This window comes from Coffea arabica, chromosome 1c (assembly GCF_036785885.1).
Source record: "Coffea arabica cultivar ET-39 chromosome 1c, Coffea Arabica ET-39 HiFi, whole genome shotgun sequence".
Taxonomy (NCBI): Eukaryota; Viridiplantae; Streptophyta; class Magnoliopsida; order Gentianales; family Rubiaceae; genus Coffea; species Coffea arabica.
Window position 1 is genome coordinate 54,154,007 of NC_092310.1, and position 17,649 is coordinate 54,171,655.

The 17,649-nt window shown below is 35.4% G+C and overlaps 1 protein-coding gene across 1 annotated transcript; it reads right to left on the bottom strand.

Moving 5' to 3' along the window:
* Nucleotides 1–12,090: 12,090 nt before the first annotated feature.
* LOC140005982 (flowering-promoting factor 1-like) lies at nt 12,091–12,510 on the bottom strand. The gene has a single exon (XM_072047412.1). It carries the CDS (start codon nt 12,508–12,510, stop codon nt 12,091–12,093), a length of 420 nt encoding a protein of 139 aa, XP_071903513.1.
* Between the last annotated feature and the right edge of the window lie 5,139 nt (nt 12,511–17,649).

The window sequence follows — 17,649 nt, forward strand, 5'->3', positions numbered from 1 at the left end:
GCGGCTGTAGCGACTAATGAAGCGGGTCTTTTCACGCATATTTTGTTGACGGCTCTTGTTTGTTTTGCAATTTTTCAAGGAGAGTGTTTTACATTTTCATGAATATATTTTTTAAATTTTCATATATCAAATAATTACTGTAGTTTTTTTGTTTACAAAAATTTCGATGGATAGGGATTGTAATAAGTTATTGGGTTGTAATCCCATTATTTGGGAGTTAGTTGCAATTAACCAGCTATAGACCCCTTATTAGTTGCAAATGGGGTCGTGAAACGTAGTTGAGAATATTTTTGGAACGGAAAAGAGCATATGCCGATATTTTTGGAGTATGACTATGTCGATAGCAGGTTGGTGGATCGCAGTCGTGACCGTGAATGACTTTCCAAGCTGGTGGCGGAAGCAAAAATGAGCGTAGGACCACGGCCGTGAGCCAGCCAAGCTTCCAGATTCGCTCTAATGTCAACTAGTTCCCTCTCGGTTTTAATTAATACTAACTAGTTTTGTACCCGTTCGTTGAGTTGAACGGGAATCTTCGAAAAATAATAAATTATTTAATCTATTTTATAAAAATGTCTATATAAAATACAAATTTAATGTATATTTTATTATAATCTTTCTTAAGTATATTACTATATGCGTACTGTAATATAAAGTATTCTTATAATATAAATTTGAACATCTAATTCAATAAATAATAATTTAAAAATGGAAAAATAACATTCGATAATACCATAACATTTAAAAACTTGAAAATAAATAAAAAGTGCAGTAAATTGTATCAAATAATATTCTATTATTCAGAAACTTGTTTTTGTTTTTCTTCTGTTTGAACATTCTCCTCGATTTGTCCGTACAAATCAGTATTTATTGATTTTCCATTATCACTGCATGATAGCAAAGCAGGATAACTAAGTATAAAAAAATAAATAATTTATTGCATTCAAAATTGTGTATAACAACACGTAAAGATTATAATTTAAGAAAGTAAAATAGTATATTAAATCTACCTTCTCATGCAAATCTTTTTATGAGAATTTCCTTCCTCTGTGATTTTTGTTGAACCTTCTGATGAATGATTCATATGAAGTGTATTGAAGTGTTGTTGATTAGAATAATCTGTTATACTAATTGAGATTTGGGAAGAAATGCTTCAAATTGGTATTGGTTGTCAGTTCCATCAATCTGATAATAATTTATCAAAATTAAAGGTAAAAATATTATGTGAGATATAATATGTGAAATATAAGAGAAATTGATTACTAATTCAAGATTTATTACTAATCCTATGTGTTCATAAAAAAAACAAACAGAAAATAAAAATAAAAAAATTCAAGACATATTACTAAACTTTTACAATTGAAGATCAACATGTCTTTTTAAAAAATATATATGTATTGAAAGAAAATATATATGATAATCAAGAGGAGTGGAAATCCAAAATCGATGTTTTAATGTGTCAACCGTTTGCACTGAAAATACCTAACCATGAATTTGATGCTTGAAATCAATATATTAGAGGCTATATGTAGTGTAGACATAGGAAATAAGAATTGATAAGAATCTAAAAAGATATTGGTAAGAACATTAAATGTAGGTTTATCTTGATTTAAGTTGTTTAAAGTACGTAACTTTGGATAAGAAATAAGAATCTTATAATATTAAGAATTCTTATAGGAAATAAAAGTGCGCTCTCAAGACAGATTTTACCTACTTTGAAAGACCACCTCAATTATATCGAGTCCTTTAAGTGCATGGATTCCTGTGGTGTGGGCCCACACACTAAATACTCTCCACTATCTGAATAGAGATGTATTGTGAATCCTATAACTTAACAATGAGTATAACCTGCATGCATGTTTTGATTAACAACGAACGGATTTATAGGAATTTACAAACTCGTGCTCAAATAGGAATTTATATTTGATCGTACAGGTCAAATACGTATAGTTAATTGGATTCAATTAACTTTTTCTTTTCCAAAAATTTCATGCTATGCACTATGTCTTGATAACGCACTTAATAATAAAATTTATTAAGAATCTTATTTCCAACATCAGATATTGACTTCTGTTATTAATGGTTCATTTTGAAATTAGTTACTTTTCTACTTTTTCTAGTGATAACAATTCTTATTTACTTCGATTTCCTATGCAGTACACAAATTATTGGCATGAATTTGGAGATATAACTAATAGAGATATTTATGTCTCTTTTATTTATATCGCATTACTTTCCAGTTCCATTTTTTGATAGGAAATAAGAATCATATAATATTAAGAATTCTTATAAGAAATAAGAATTGATATATATATTTAAACAAAAAAAGAGCAAACCACGTAGGAAACTACTTGCCGTCTCGTTAAACCACGTAAGAAAGAGAAAACATGAAGGGATAAGAATGAGAATACGACTTTATTATATATATCTATGATGACGGTTGAGATGGTCTTCAAAATTCGTAAGTGCACTTATAAGTTATTAAAAAACTAGTAGCAAATAAACTTGACAAAAAACTTATGTTCCAAACAAGTCCTTATTATATAGAAGACTTCTATAGTTCCTTTAGTTTTCACTGCTGTATCAATTCACCGTCAACGTTTAATTATTTCAAGAACATAAATTATTAAATGATATGACAAGATGTAAATGGATTAGAATCATGATTATCACATTCAAAAGGGATTATAGCATTTTTTGATATTAATCCATTTTTTTTTTAGTGGTTGCGGGAGTTGGGGAGAAGGAAGGAGGGAAGATTAACAACTCCACCTTTTCTCTCGTCAAGTCTTCAAGCGTACTATTCTTATTAATTGTAGGAAAATTTGCCAAATTGGTCCCTAACATTTATCAAAAACACTTTTTTAGTCATTTACATATAAAATCAGCCAAAATGGTTCTTCACATTTAAATTGTGAGCCAATGTGGTCCTATTGCTCGTTTTTGCTCATTTCTCCGGCTAAAAATAGCACGCCTCTCTCACGTGATCATATTTTTAGGGGCAAAACCGGAAACACATTTCATTACCTGTTAAAAGTAAAAGGTGTGGACAACCACCAAAATACACATTTCACCTTTGGCTCTCAAAGTTTCAAGAAACCTGAATTGCATCCCCGAATGGTGGCAAAAATTATTTTGTAATTCTCCTGTATAAGTGATGTGCTTGATGAATCCATAGATCTGGTTCTTGTTTACTTATATCCGAAAGTCCTAACCTTTCCATTCTAAGTGAGAGTCTAACAAGTCCAGGACATTTGTGCAACATCGATCCCACGAATCCAATTTGGGCCTTAGCTGGAACCCTAAGCCTCAGCTCCTCCGCCGCCCGCCAAAGCCGCTTACTCGTGTCCCTCCATCCTTTGCAAACCCTGGCCGCCGACAACAGTGTTGGAGGCGGGAGCCTCCTCAACACCTCCCACAGACAACTCATCGGCAGCTTTCCGGACCCGGCAAGATCCGATTCGGGGCTCCAGCTCGAGAAGCTCCTCCTCGTTCTCCTGGTGCTCTTCCTCATCCTCTCCCTCGTCTTGCGAGTCCCTCGCATCAATATCATCGTCGAAGGAGAGAGCTCGCCGGAGGTTGGAGAAATGCTGGCGATAAGGAGGGGGAGGGGGAGGGGGAGGACGAACAGTGGAGAGAGGAGAAGGGATAGCGAGGGAGGAGGTGGCTGAGTCAGTTGAGGGCTTGGCGGTGGGATGCAATTTAGGGTTTCTTGAAACTTTGAGGGCCAAAGGTGAAATGTGTATTTTGGTAGTTGTCCACACCTTTTACTTTTAACAGGTAATGAAATGTGTTTCCGGTTTTGCCCCTAAAAATATGACCACGTGAGAGAGGCGTGCTATTTTTAGCTGGAGAAATGAGCAAAAACGAGCAATAGGACCACATTGACTCACAATTTAAATGTGAAGGATCATTTTGGCTGATTTTATATATAAAGGACTAAAAAAGTGTTTTTGGTAAATGTTAGGGACCAATTTGACAAATTTCCCTTAATTGTAATACTAAAATGCCACATTTTTGCTTAGTAAAATACCCTTCCAAAGATAATTGGTTTTCAAACCAAGAGAAAGATGAAGCACCATCTATGTCAGAGGCATAAAGTTTGACACGAGATAATTAAATGTTGGAAAGTTATATATTACTTTACATTAAGCCTTAGGCTTGTCAAGGGTCGTCACTTTTTGTTGTCTTCTTTTTTTTGGTGATCTGATTATCACTCTTTTAATTTACCAAAGATAAGAATCGCTTTTAAAATTTGCAATCTCATCCAACGCATGTGGGAGGATTGGATGGTAAGATAGAAGATCAACCCAAAATCTTCAACTTACCAAAAAAAAAAAAATTACATCCAACACGTTAAAAGCCCCTAAAGCTAAAGTAGCTATTTTAAAATGGAACTTAAAAAAAAAAAAGCAAATAACTATTCATTTTGTTTAATTTCCTAGGCTCAAGCAACTTCATTCATACTACTGCGCCACAAACACCAGTAATCTAGGATACTCTAGCGTAAGTAACTAAAGAAGTAACATGTTTGTCTCTTTGGCATCATGGATACGAGCAGAAAACATTACTCATGCAACGTAATGGCGTTCCTGTTAGAGTAGATTGCAAGGGAAAGAGGCGTATCATTGTTGGGGTCCAGATACGAATCGACGTAGAGGCGGTAGAGCCATGGACCGAGTCAGCCCCGCTGCTCCATTTTCACAGTCGACATCATCAAGCCTGCAACCCAACGCATGATCTTTTTCTATTATTCAAACTTCTTGATTAAGCGTTAAACGAAGCCGGGTCCATGATTATTAGTTTTTCTTCTCAGTTTTTGTTTGTACTTTTCGTAGGTGCCAATTAGCATGATGATTGAGGTTGAGAGCTACTGACTTTCTATCGTAGCTCTTGACTTTCTATTTTTCTAAGTTCTGAAGGCTAATTTTTATTGAGTCCTCCCTTTTTATTGTATCTTAGAACATCTACATTTTGAAGGCTAATCGGTATTGCGTAGTTATAAGGAAAAATAGATGTTTTGGAACAATAATATGCACCATGACGATCTCAAGCATTCAGATGTCAGCGACGCAGGCAACAAGGTCCACTCCCGATCAATTACCAACGCTGAACAATGCTCTTAGATCGTTAAATTATGGAGTAAGTAATCAATTTGATTTTGATATGCAACCGGTATTGACCGGAGTTTTCTGTACGATAAAATGAAACTCTTGGACGGCCCATTATCTTCCACAAAAATTCATGAGAGTACTAGAAAATCCTGCAATAACCACCCAAAAAATATTATTGACTTTTGCATATCTATATCTGTATAAATTTGAGAAGGAATTTTTAGCAACAAACCTTCACGCATCTTCCCACCATCAATTATATTTTTCTAGCATTTCATATTTAATTTAATTTATAAAATATATTTCTCTCAACTTCCACATCTACTCTTCATATTTAAAATTGTTGGTTATTTTTTAAAATAATTTCATTTTAAATTATTGGTTAATATGTATGTTATCCTATTTGAACTTCAACCCATCACGTTTCCAATTGCCTTGCTTTGTTTATGATTCTACAACAATTAAAACTTCTATAAGACCATAAGAAGATATAACAAATATAATATCCTTTCATGCTTTCTTATTAATTTAAATAAGTAAGATTATTTATACTCTATTTTTGTTATTCGCGCTTTGATAATCATTTTGATCATATAATTTTCATTAATTAGACTATATGATAAAACAAATGGTGGAATTGCAAATAATAAAAAATTGAGTGCAAATAACATTTTCTTAAGTAAGAAGTGGCTCTCATGCCTTTCTAATTTAAAAAAGTAGTGGCTCCACTTATATAGGAATTTGGTTTGAAGTTTATTAATGGGAGGGTAAATAAAAAGAAAACATTGCCAAACTTAGTAAAAGTAAAAAAGTAAATGATAATATTTTATCTTTAAACTTAGTAATCCTAAGTAAAAAGGCAAAATTAAATAGAAAACAAAAAGGAAATAATGTCGTGAATTTAAAAAATCAAGAATGGTACCATTCATGAAATCTAAGTTATGAAATCGCTAAATAAAAAACAAAGTACTATATTAAAAAACAAAGTACTAAATAAAAAACAAAGTACTTTTGAAATATTAATTTTTGATAAAAAAATGATAATAACAACACCAATTCTATCAAAAATTTTAAAAAAGTAATATTATAGTTTAAGAGAAAGATATAGAACATTCAACCCTAAAATACTACTTAATTTGTATGTATCTGACCCAAATTTGACATTAGATTTGAATAAAAATGCAAAACCCAAACACTAAGGATAACTTTTGGTATCATTAATTATTTTATATATTCTTATTGCTGCCTTCATATATAAATATGTATTTGCTATGTTAATATATTTATATATATATATATGAATTGATTGTAGTACTTGAGGATATTATAGATATTATTAGTTTTTTATTTTCATTTTTTGATGCTAATAGTTGCAACCATTGTAATTAATTTTTAATTTTTAATTTTCATTATGATAGGTAAAAGTAAATATATTGGGTCGCAGGGTTATGAATTTAGAGGTTAGGTATAGGGGGAGGAGCGAGGGACGAAAATGGCGAGGTGTTGAAAAGTAGCAGAAAAGATTGAAGAAGAAATATGGATTAAAAGGATGGGTGGAGAAGGAAGAGAAGAAGAAAAGGGATTGCAGAGATATGAAAGAAATGACAAAAATAATAATAATAGAGAAGATGGTTCCATGATAGAAGATATGAAAGTCGTAGGAGGCATCTGATAACTAACTGACATATAAGAGAAGAGAGAAATGATGATGATTTTTAATAATTTTGAGAATTTTAAAAACACATATTACGGAGAATTTTTTTTTTAAAATTTACGTTAAAAATTATGAAAAATACTAATCTAAATACCGTCAACAATTTTAGGGGCACAAGATAGGAGAAAGATTTTTTTTTTCTAAAAATGAAAGAAAATAAATTGGTTATAATTTTTTTTATATTATAAGTTTTGATATATGGGTATAACATAATATGTTTTATCGGATATTGATAAATTGACTTTTTTTTAGAAAACTCTTCTCACCTTATCATCCAACCTAACTCTTTTCTTAAATGCGTTAACAATTCTTTTATTATGTAAATCATTATAGATTAATTTTTTTCAAGATATTAAGCATACACGTCTTTAAAATTTTTAATCTATATATATATATATTTATTATTTTGTACTACAATATATAAATATATAAAATATTATTTTGATTTGAAATATGACCCATGCATAGCACGGGTCAAAATACTCGTGTATATATATATAGGTGTTGATCAGGATTATGAAACACACTATTATTCCGTCATTGAGTTGGTAAAAAAATTTTGTCCATTTTTTCTAGCATTTAGGAATATATTTTCAACTTTTCCTTGAGTGGAGGTTCACTTGAATCGATAAGAAAATGAAACGTGCAAATCATGAAACTCCCTTTCTTTTCTTGAAAAATTTGATCCATTTCTTCTTAAATAGCTTCTACTAATTGTATCCACTGCAGACAAAAGCTGATCATCGGACCCCTTATTCTAACTGAATACAGGGAAGAAAATCTTGCTACAAGTTCGTAAACCATTGGCTCCCAAAGGACAAGTGTAGTCTGCATACCGTTCAACAGGGGGGGGGGGAGGGAAAGAGACTGATCTAAGATGTTAGGAATAGCCGATTAGGGCTCTCTTATTTACAGCGAAGAAGTTAAAGGAAATGATTTTAGACGATGAGGGGGATTTGATAATCTACAGTAGCTCACCGTTGAGAATAATTACACGAACTAGCTGGGTATGAGGATGCCTCTGCTGTAGACTTGTAGCTTGAGTTGTGGTTCATCGGCCTGATACATAAATGCAGCTGAAACCTTACCTGTGACCTTGAAGATGACGAGGGAATTTTAAAAGGACAAGAATAACAAACCCATATCGCTCCTCTCTCTCTCTGGGCCTCTATAATGGTGTAGATACGGTGATGAGGTAGCAGACCGCAGACTCTAGTGTAGTCTAATGGCATGGGGTCAAGGTTAAATCGTACGACGTAATCTGACACGTCACGAAGGTGTTGGATTTGTCTAATCACAAATAACACCATTGGATGATCTCAATCCCCTGTGGGGTTAAGTTCCCACATCGCTTGGGGGGGTTTGGGGGGCCTAGTAGTTAAGTGCTGCGGAGCACTTCAAAAGTTGCCGGCTTTTGAAGTGTTTTCGCAGAGTCCATTTATCGAAACACTCATACAAAAAACTGTGAGTTATGAAAGGGAAAAACCTGTCTCCGGGAGTCTGGGGGGTCTTTACTTCTTAACAGCAGGGCACCCTGTGAGATTAAGTTCCCACATCGCTTGGGGGGGTTTAGTAGTTAAGTGCTGCGGAGCACTTCAAAAGTTGCCGGCTTTTGAAGTGTCTTCGCAGAGTCCATTTATCGAAACACTCATACAAAAAACTGAGAGTTATGAAAGGGATGATCTCAATCTCTGCATTTCTTGCTTTCAACTCTCAAGTACAGAAGAGAGCTCTCTTGATCCAAGATTCCAATTTCAAGTCTTGACTCTTTGATTTCCAAGATTCCAATCTCTGTTCTCTTTTTGACCATTGGGCCTTGGTCCAAATTCTGTCTTATAATGAATTATAAGGAAGTATAGTCTTCCTTTCTTAAAACATCCAGAGAGTTTAGTAATATACTTATTTAATATAATATGGTGGTTCCCGGCCTCCCCTACAAGCCTCCTGAACTCTTCCTCTCCAACAACGTAGGTTAGGTTAGAGTTGGAGTAAAATAGATTTGATACATGAGTCATGCCAAATCTTAAAAGCAGAAAATTATCCATTATTCACAGTGTAAAGATTTGCTCTTAAGAAATGCGCTATTACTTCTAATGAATAGATCGTCTGTTTACCGGCTCTAGTTTACAGTTAAATCATATACAACTTCAAATACTTGTGCTCAGGACGAGGGGTATAAACGAGTTGAATCGAGTCGAATTTTAGTTTAATTGAACCGAACCTCCAATTAATTTTATGAAACTTGAACTCGAGCTAGAGCTCGACGAACTTAAAATGTCAAGTTCGAATTCGAGTTTAAAAAATAAAAAAATAATAATTATTTTATTTTTAAAAATAAATAAAATTATAATTTTTTAAAAAAATAAATAAAAGAATAATTTTTAATAAATAATAAAATATTAAAAATATATATGTAATTTTACTATTAAAATAAATAAATATATATATATATATTCGAGTTCGCTAGTCAGCGAACTTAGTGTTTTTGAGTTCGAACTCGAATTCGAACTCGGCTTGATTAGCTCGAGTCGAGCGGGTCGTCTCGTGAATTGCTCGATTCGTGAAGAGCCCTGCTCAGGACTGAAATAAATTTTGCACATTGTAAAGATGCCGAGATTGTAACATATGCAGGCGGTTGTACCTAATTTTTTGTTTTCTTGCTTGCCATACTCCCCCATCACTAATTTGTCCAATTCGTTGCATTACTGCTTTCAACTCTTTAGCTCAAAAGTCCTCCACTTGTATTCGTTAGCAAAAGAGCAAGGACTGAGAAGCAGTAATAGCCCATATTCTTACTTCACGGATCACGAGTTGAATTTTTTAATCAGCAGTGTTGGCACATGGATACGGATGCGGAAACAGGGAAGTAGAAACAGCTACAGACACCTTATTGATGAGACTTTCAGCTTTACATGAATTTTCAGCTTTAGATCCTCCTTCCGTAATTAGATGTTTTGGCCCTTATGCCTCGTGGCCCTTACAACTCACGCTAGGACCAAATACAGAAGGAAGATTCCAAGATTTGACCGAGAAAAAAGGCTACACCCTATCTACCACTACTAGTTCCTAGTACAATTATCATTCGTCAACCCAGGACAACGCTTGGTTAGGGTTAGGCATTTGGGCACTGCCCACCGCCAACGCAACCAACGCCTGCCTCTGTATTTTTGCTTCCAAGATTGATTTGCTTCTTCCTTTTTTTTTTTTTTCTCAAAAAATTGTGTAAATACGCTTCTTAACTACCTTTCTATCACATATATATTTTGTTCGATAAAGTTCTACCATAATAATTTCACAAAAACTCTAGTTGCCTTTGTTGACGAGAATCAATAATAATTCTTCACCCAACATGCACTTGTTAAAGAAACTTGAATCTCGCTGATGTTTGGATAAGGAGAAGAACTTGGTGCAAAATCTTACCTTGCGATGGGTGATGAAAGGGCAGGATTGGGTGGTTCTATCGCATCACCCACCATAACCGTACATTTCTTGTTGTGGTTGTTGGTTTTTTTTTTTTTTTTCCCTTTTTAATTCCTCCTTTCCAATCATAAATTATGATGATGCCAAACAAATAAATACACTATTTTTACCCTATTTCATGAGATAAGAGCTAAGTTCACTTTGCAATATATGAATTTAAATCTTGTTTGTATGCAAGGAAAAGTGTGAGAAAGTAAAAACTTTATTTTGCATGTGCTTGTTTAAAAGTAATTACAAAATTTTCTTGCACCTTCCGTCATTTTCTTACGTTTTGTGTTCTGTAAAATTTGGCCTGCTTTAGAGGAAAAATATTAGTTACGTACAACATTTCCCATAACTATATATAACCAATCTTTCTTTTCTTATTCTTTTTCCAAAATTTTTCTTGTGAAAGAAACAAACACAAGAGTGATTTTCTCATTTCTCTACTTCACTTCGTTTCTTAACATTCCCTCTAAAATGATTCTCGTAAAGGTTACAAAGTGGAACCAGCCTTTCACAATGGAGTGATCGATGTAATGAAGATGAAGTATGGCCACCTATTGTGAGCTCAAGCAGCTCAGAGCTTCCAAACAGATATATGCACAATTTAGATACTACAAGCTTACGTGCCTGCAAGATTGATAAAAGCTCGAGTGAGGTATTTTTCTTACACAGCATCTTTTCCCAAAGTAATTAAGACCCGGAAAAATGCCAGATGTTATTATACTTTCGTTGCAACATATATGTATCTCTCAAACCAATAATGACCAAATATTTCAGCTATGACGAAATCAATATCACTTGCTTTCAATGAGGAAGCTCAAGTTTTCGAACAAGTACAAGTAATTTCCTTACACGTAGAACGTAGTCAATACGGACAGTTGAGTAAGGCTTCACACATGATTTAGGGCTGCAAACCTAGAGCTTTCACTGGCTTCACATATGATCACAGCTCGAAACCTAGAGCTTTCACTGTCGAGAAAAGTTACTTTTGTTCCTTTACAAGAATAGGAAGCAGACACGATTTCAATAGTCACATTAATACTATTATTATTGTAACGTGAGGGTTAGATCGAAAAAGATCAAATGAAAGAAGGTTCAGGTTTTTCCATAAAGGAGATATCGCCTATACATGCATGCAATGCCAGCATACAACAAACGACAAACAATAATAAGTGAACGGAGACGAGGCCTCTAAATTTGAGGAGACATGAGAGCAAATCAAAGGCAAAGTTTAAAGAACCAACAAGTGCAAACGTATATACAAGTTAGAACCACCAACCCATCATCCTCCAAGCTCCATACTTCACTTTCATTTCATTACAAATTAACGTGCAATACATAATATTATAGAGCACAAGTCGCTCATCGTAGCTTCACATCACTCTCAGACTATCCTCATTTAATTGGTTACTAACTGACCACATTGCAGCTACTCTTTTTTTCTTCTTCTTCTTCTGATAAACATTATAATTTCATTAAATTTGCACTAATGAAATTAAGGTGCCAATACTACTATAGAGACATTACAAATTAAAATTAACTTGCAATACATACTATTATAGATCATAAGTCACTCATCATATATATATATATATATATATATATATATATAGCTTCACATTCACTCACACACTATCCTCAATTAATTGGCTATTAACTGAGCACATTGCCGCTACTTATATGGCAATCATTTGTTCATAATCAGCTCTCAACAAAGAGAATGATATAAACAACTTCGCAATTAGATAATATAATTAATGATATAATTAATTTAATCGTAAATGTAGAATTTGGATTAGATTATCTTGCACCAGGTTGGTGGTGGTCGTGGTCGTGGTTACGGTGGCGGTTGGAGTCACGGACCTCAAAGAAAGAACGGTTCTTCACTACAATATCATACATGTGAAGCGACTTGAAGTTGGCAAAGCTTTTAGGAAGAGAAATGAGGTGAGCCGAATCATCGGAGCGATGGAACTGGAGCAAGTCCGACCTGTTTGGGTTGTGGTAACGGGTCCAACCAAGCTCCTCAAGTCTTTGTTCCAGCTCAGTGTAAGAACGTATTACCTGGTTCGAAGGAAGGTAGACAAGGACCTTTGGACGTGCCCCGGGTGAGGTAGGTGTGCCCGGGTAAGTTGGGTTCAGCTGCTCGAAGGATTCTCGAGTCGGGTTTGTGATTAAACGGGCCACTCCCTTCTTGTCGAATATCCATACCCCGGACATTGTCTTTGGGAATCAACTAGTCCTGCAGTGGAAGAGAAAACACACACACACACACGCTCAAACACCCACACACACACACACTATAGCTCAAACACCCACGCACGTTTTCTCTCTTTCTCTCTCACACAAGGACACACGCAGCGGTGGCAGAGAGAAAGATGGAGGGGGAGAAGGGATACGTAGGGATGGAGTCATAGGAATATATTCGCACATATATACTTACACTCGCAAGTATAGTGTGTTAAACAGTAGGGAGAGGACAGTCATGTGATTATTGCTGAAGTTATAGGACTTACTATGACTGCGAATAGGACCTAAGTAGCCTTTTGTGAAGTTACAGAGTCAAAGGTCGATGTAACGCAACAAAATCAAAGGTCGATGTAACGCAACAAAAGATAAACATAGTAAGAACTAAACAACAAAGGCCATAAGGTATTTCAGATACAGTCTTTCTTTTTTTTTCTTTTTTTTTTTCGACACAGGGGTGTCTGGGTCAATTCTTACGGGGCCCGACTAATCGCTTGCGGCCCGAACCAGAATAAATATAATTTGTCGATACAGTTTTTCCCTCCAGCCAGAATAGATATAATTTGTCGAAGGAAAATGATAATAGTTTGATTTAATTAGCCAATGTATGCGTGGGAAATTTCATCTCTTTTTTCTTGCTGGGTAATTTTTGAAGTTAAACAATTTACATTAAGAGTACTGAGATCCAATTGGTACATGATCATGAATGTAGTTGTTTGTTTTCCTATTCTTTACTGCAATCTCTCTCTCTTTACTTTTTTTTCTTTCTTTTTCCAACGACATAAAATACAAGTAATTATTTCCTTCTTTTATCAGTTTTCTGAAGTTCTACACAATTATCAGAGAAACATACTTCACCTGGGAGTAATTTTGGATGGTAAGCATATGACAGGAGAAGTGGAGGTACGTTATGTTAAAAGTGGCAAGGCATTGATTAAACACCACCAATCACAACCCCCCCACCCCAAAAAAAAGGGATTTAACCGAGGGTAAGAGTAATTGATCAAGAAGAAGTCTTTCTCTTCAAGGATTTTACAAAATTAGTTACATAAAAAATGAAGAGGTGATTTTCGGAATCAGCAGACTTCCCCTAGGTGCGGGAGTAACTCTCCTGAAGTGGGTACAACCTTATAGAAATCACTTGCTCAAAGTGTCAGAGATGGGGTGTAGTCCCCCCGGTTTACCTCCGACGATCTAGTTAGCTTATGTTAGAGAAAAGTATTGAAAAAGCTTGTGGACGATATACCTTGTAAAACCTAGATAAAAAAAAAAACCCTTCTTCAGAGTAGCCTCCTTGTATTTATAGGGGATAGTCGGAGAGAAAGGCGGTTAGGACCAACTTCCCATGCCCTAACAGACTGGGCATATCAACCTGTCTCATCAGGTCCGTCAGGCAGATCCCATCAATTGTCTTGCCCCCTAGTAAGCGACAGACTGTGACTTGGGAATGACTTGGCTGCGCGTAGCCTACCTTGACGGATGTTGGAAGAAATACCCTCCTATGCCCTCTTCCCCAAAAAGTGGATCCCTTTTGATGACTTGCAGTCGGTAGTCATTCTAATCCCCCCCCTTTCATAACTCACAGTTTTTTGTATGAGTGTTTCGATAAATGGACTCTGCGAAGACACTTCAAAAGCCGGCAACTTTTGAAGTGCTCCGCAGCACTTAACTACTAAACCCCCCAAACCCCCCCAAGCGATGTGGGAACTTAACCCCACAGGGTGCCCCGCTGCTAAGAGATAAAGACCCCCCAGACTCCCCGAGACAGGTTTTTCCCTTTCATAACTCACAGTTTTTTGTATGAGTGTTTCGATAAATGGACTCTGCGAAGACACTTCAAAAGCCGGCAACTTTTGAAGTGCTCCGCAGCACTTAACTACTAAACCCCCCAAACCCCCCCAAGCGATGTGGGAACTTAACCCCACAGGGCGGTAGTCATTCTAATCAGTGGTTGGTTTTTTGTGTACCAGGTAAAGTGGTGTGATAGTTACCAGTTCATGTTGACGGAAGAAGTTAGGCGACTAGACTCTCTTTGTAGAGTTACATATGTACCAGTTGTCCCATTAGGTATTATGGGGCTTCACAACAAACATCTCAGTATCCGAGGTGCTCGAGATGACCGGTGGAGTCATAACAAGGCTCATTTTGCAGAGCGACACTTGGTCATGGAAAAGAACGGCTGAACCGTTCTGAAAGGAGCTGAAGCGTGGAGTTCGAATCGATACCACCACCCTAAAAAAACAAGGATTTTATAGCTTTAACATGGAACAATTGTCAAACTAAAGGGTGAACTTGTGGCAATTAACATCACCTTCATAAAATATGAAGAAAAAAAAAGCTTAATTCATTTTACAAAAAAAATATTAAACAAGAAAAGCTAGCTCATAAGAAAATATAAGACAACTCCTAGGTCTCAGAATTCCAAAAGGAGGAAAATATAAAAGAAGAAGAAAAAGTGAAAGGATTGATTAACTATCACAAAAAATTGTAGCTGTAGAATTGCTCGGTCAGCAAAATACCATTGAAGAAAACAACCAGCAATTTGAGGTAAAAAATATAGATTGTGATCTATCTTAGCAAATTATATAAACTAGACTAATAAAGCGTTCAATTCGAATAATAGAATGGTCTCAATCCTTAAAGCGTTCAATTCGAATAATAGAATGGTCTCAATCCTTTTTCTATTTAGTACGAAAGATGCAATTCAGAGGTTAAAAGAAGCAAAATCAAAGTAGCTTAGTTCAGCATAGCCATCCGAGGCAGGGATACTCCCCTAATGTCTTCCAAAAGAAAAGGGGATACAAAAGAAGAGCAAGTGGGCTGAATAACAAAAGATTCCATCTATAAGTCCATAGAATGGTCTCAGTCCATAAATCCATATACTTCTCAATCAAAGCAGTTAAATTGACTTAAAAACTGGTTCGCCACCAAATTTATACTGAATCACGTAAGAGATAAGTGTAATGGTATATTTTATTGGATTAGACCAAATTTATACTGCTAATATACCCTTTAAAACACCGTTCGAAAAATTAAGAGCAAATTATCCGGTTGGCTACTAAACTTTTACAATCATCGAGTTTTGGTCACTTAACTATTAAAAGTTTGGTTTTGGCCACTAAAATGTATCAAGTTATGACGCGAGACCATTCTGTTAGATTTAGCCGTTAAATTCGTCAATCTGTCTGTTTGCGCGATTTTCAAGATAAAAGGCAGGGTCAATTTAGGAAGTTCAACACTGGCCATTCTCTTATACAACTTCATCTCCTCTCCAACAGAGGAGATCTGACTCTGATTCCACTATGGCAGATCTCCAACTAAAACTTTCCTCTCCTCTCTAGCCGCTAGATTTCCTTCTCCAACATGGGTTTTCGATAGTCAACGTTGCCAATTTTAGAGTAAGGGTGATGGAAGTCTATGGGGAAGTGCAAAATCAACACAAATTTCTCTATTTTGGAATAGATCAACTTTGAGGGCGCATAATTATACCTCTATTGGAGATACTTTAAAATCAGAATGGATAGCTTACATCTAGAGATGAAGGTTAAGAGGATAGTTTGGAAAAGCAGCAGCAAGGAAAGAATTGCGAATGAAGTTAATGATAACCATGATAGCTCTTCAAGAATATCTCAGGATGATGCAAAAAAAAACAGCCACTGTTCTGATTGTTCACATCTTACTGCAGTGCCAAAGACAAGTGATTCTGATGCATCGATGAACCTCCAACATGATTTGCAGAACCAGCTTCTTTGTGATTCTCAGATGTCTATGTTACAATCAAACAATACAGTATATGGGCCTTGTATGATGCCCCTTCTTCCTATTCCCAATTTGATAGCTCCCTACGATATTGGATTTCAGAATGAATATTCTTCTTTTCTCGAAACCTCTCTAGCTTTCAATTTTGTTACTGTAGCTACTTTAGTTCTCACTCCAAGTATTTCATTCGTTCCAGGAACTAAGTACTCGAAGGGAGAGGTATGTAATTTCGTTCTTCTACAACTGTACCAACGCCTGCAACCTTGAATCACAGCGCCTGCAATAGTACTCTGCATCCAAACCAATAGTCCCCCCCAACTGTACCAACCATATAAGCCAGAAGACCACAATTTAAATAGGCAACATGACCACAAGCATAACCATTTAGTAATGCTTGGCACCTAATATAACTATACCCACCATAAGATAAACTTACGGTCTTACAACAAAGAATACAACAACAATCTTGGCAGAAACCAGGTTCATTGTAGCAAATATCACAAAGCATGACTCCTGAAGCACTACCAACTGCTCCTAAACTGGTACATGTTTTGTTACTAGCCTTGCAAGTCAGATTTGGCATAAGGGAATCAGAGGCTAACGTTTCTTTTGCCATAGGGGAATCAGAGTCAGATCTCCTCTGTTAGAGAGGAGATGAAGTTGTGTAAGAGGATGGCTAGCGTTGAATTTCCTAAATTGACCTTGCCTTTTGTCTTGGAAATCGTGCGAACAGACATTTCGGCGAGCTTAACGGCTAAATCTAACAGAATGGTCTCACGTCTTAACTTTATACATTTTAGTGGTCAAAACCAGACTTTTAATAGTTGAGTGACCAAACTCGACGATTGCAAAAGTTTAGTGATCAACCGGATAATTTACTCAAAAATTAACTTGGCTTCCCAAAATTGCTACACAAGCAACTAATGATCAACATACAACACCTTTCTTCTTGACAAAAGCTTGGAGGAGTTTTTTTTTTTTTTTTTGTTGAAATGTGTTAATTTTCCATGGTAAGCAATGAAGGTGTCAAATGTAATTGTAAATGTCCACCACTCGGAAACAAATGATTTGTTACCGACAATGAGAACTTGGCTTTTAGATTGAGCGATTTTCTAAAATTGTTTCATGTTTCAAAGATGTTTTCCTCTTTTCATTATGAAATGCACGATACTCATTTTATAAAACAACACAAGAACAATGGTAAAAGACAAATGGCTTCTTTGCTGAGTAGAATTTCAAACTTAGGTATCGGTTCTTCTTTTTTGGGGAAAGTAGAAAAATTAGTGTTAATAAAAATTAGTTCAAAAATTCGTCTCAGTAATAATAATATCAAACAAAATTCCATTGTCACTA

Bases quoted from the DNA above. Each gene is read 5' to 3' on its own strand.
- LOC140005982 (XM_072047412.1), bottom strand. From the start codon at position 12,510: ATGTCCGGGGTATGGATATTCGACAAGAAGGGAGTGGCCCGTTTAATC.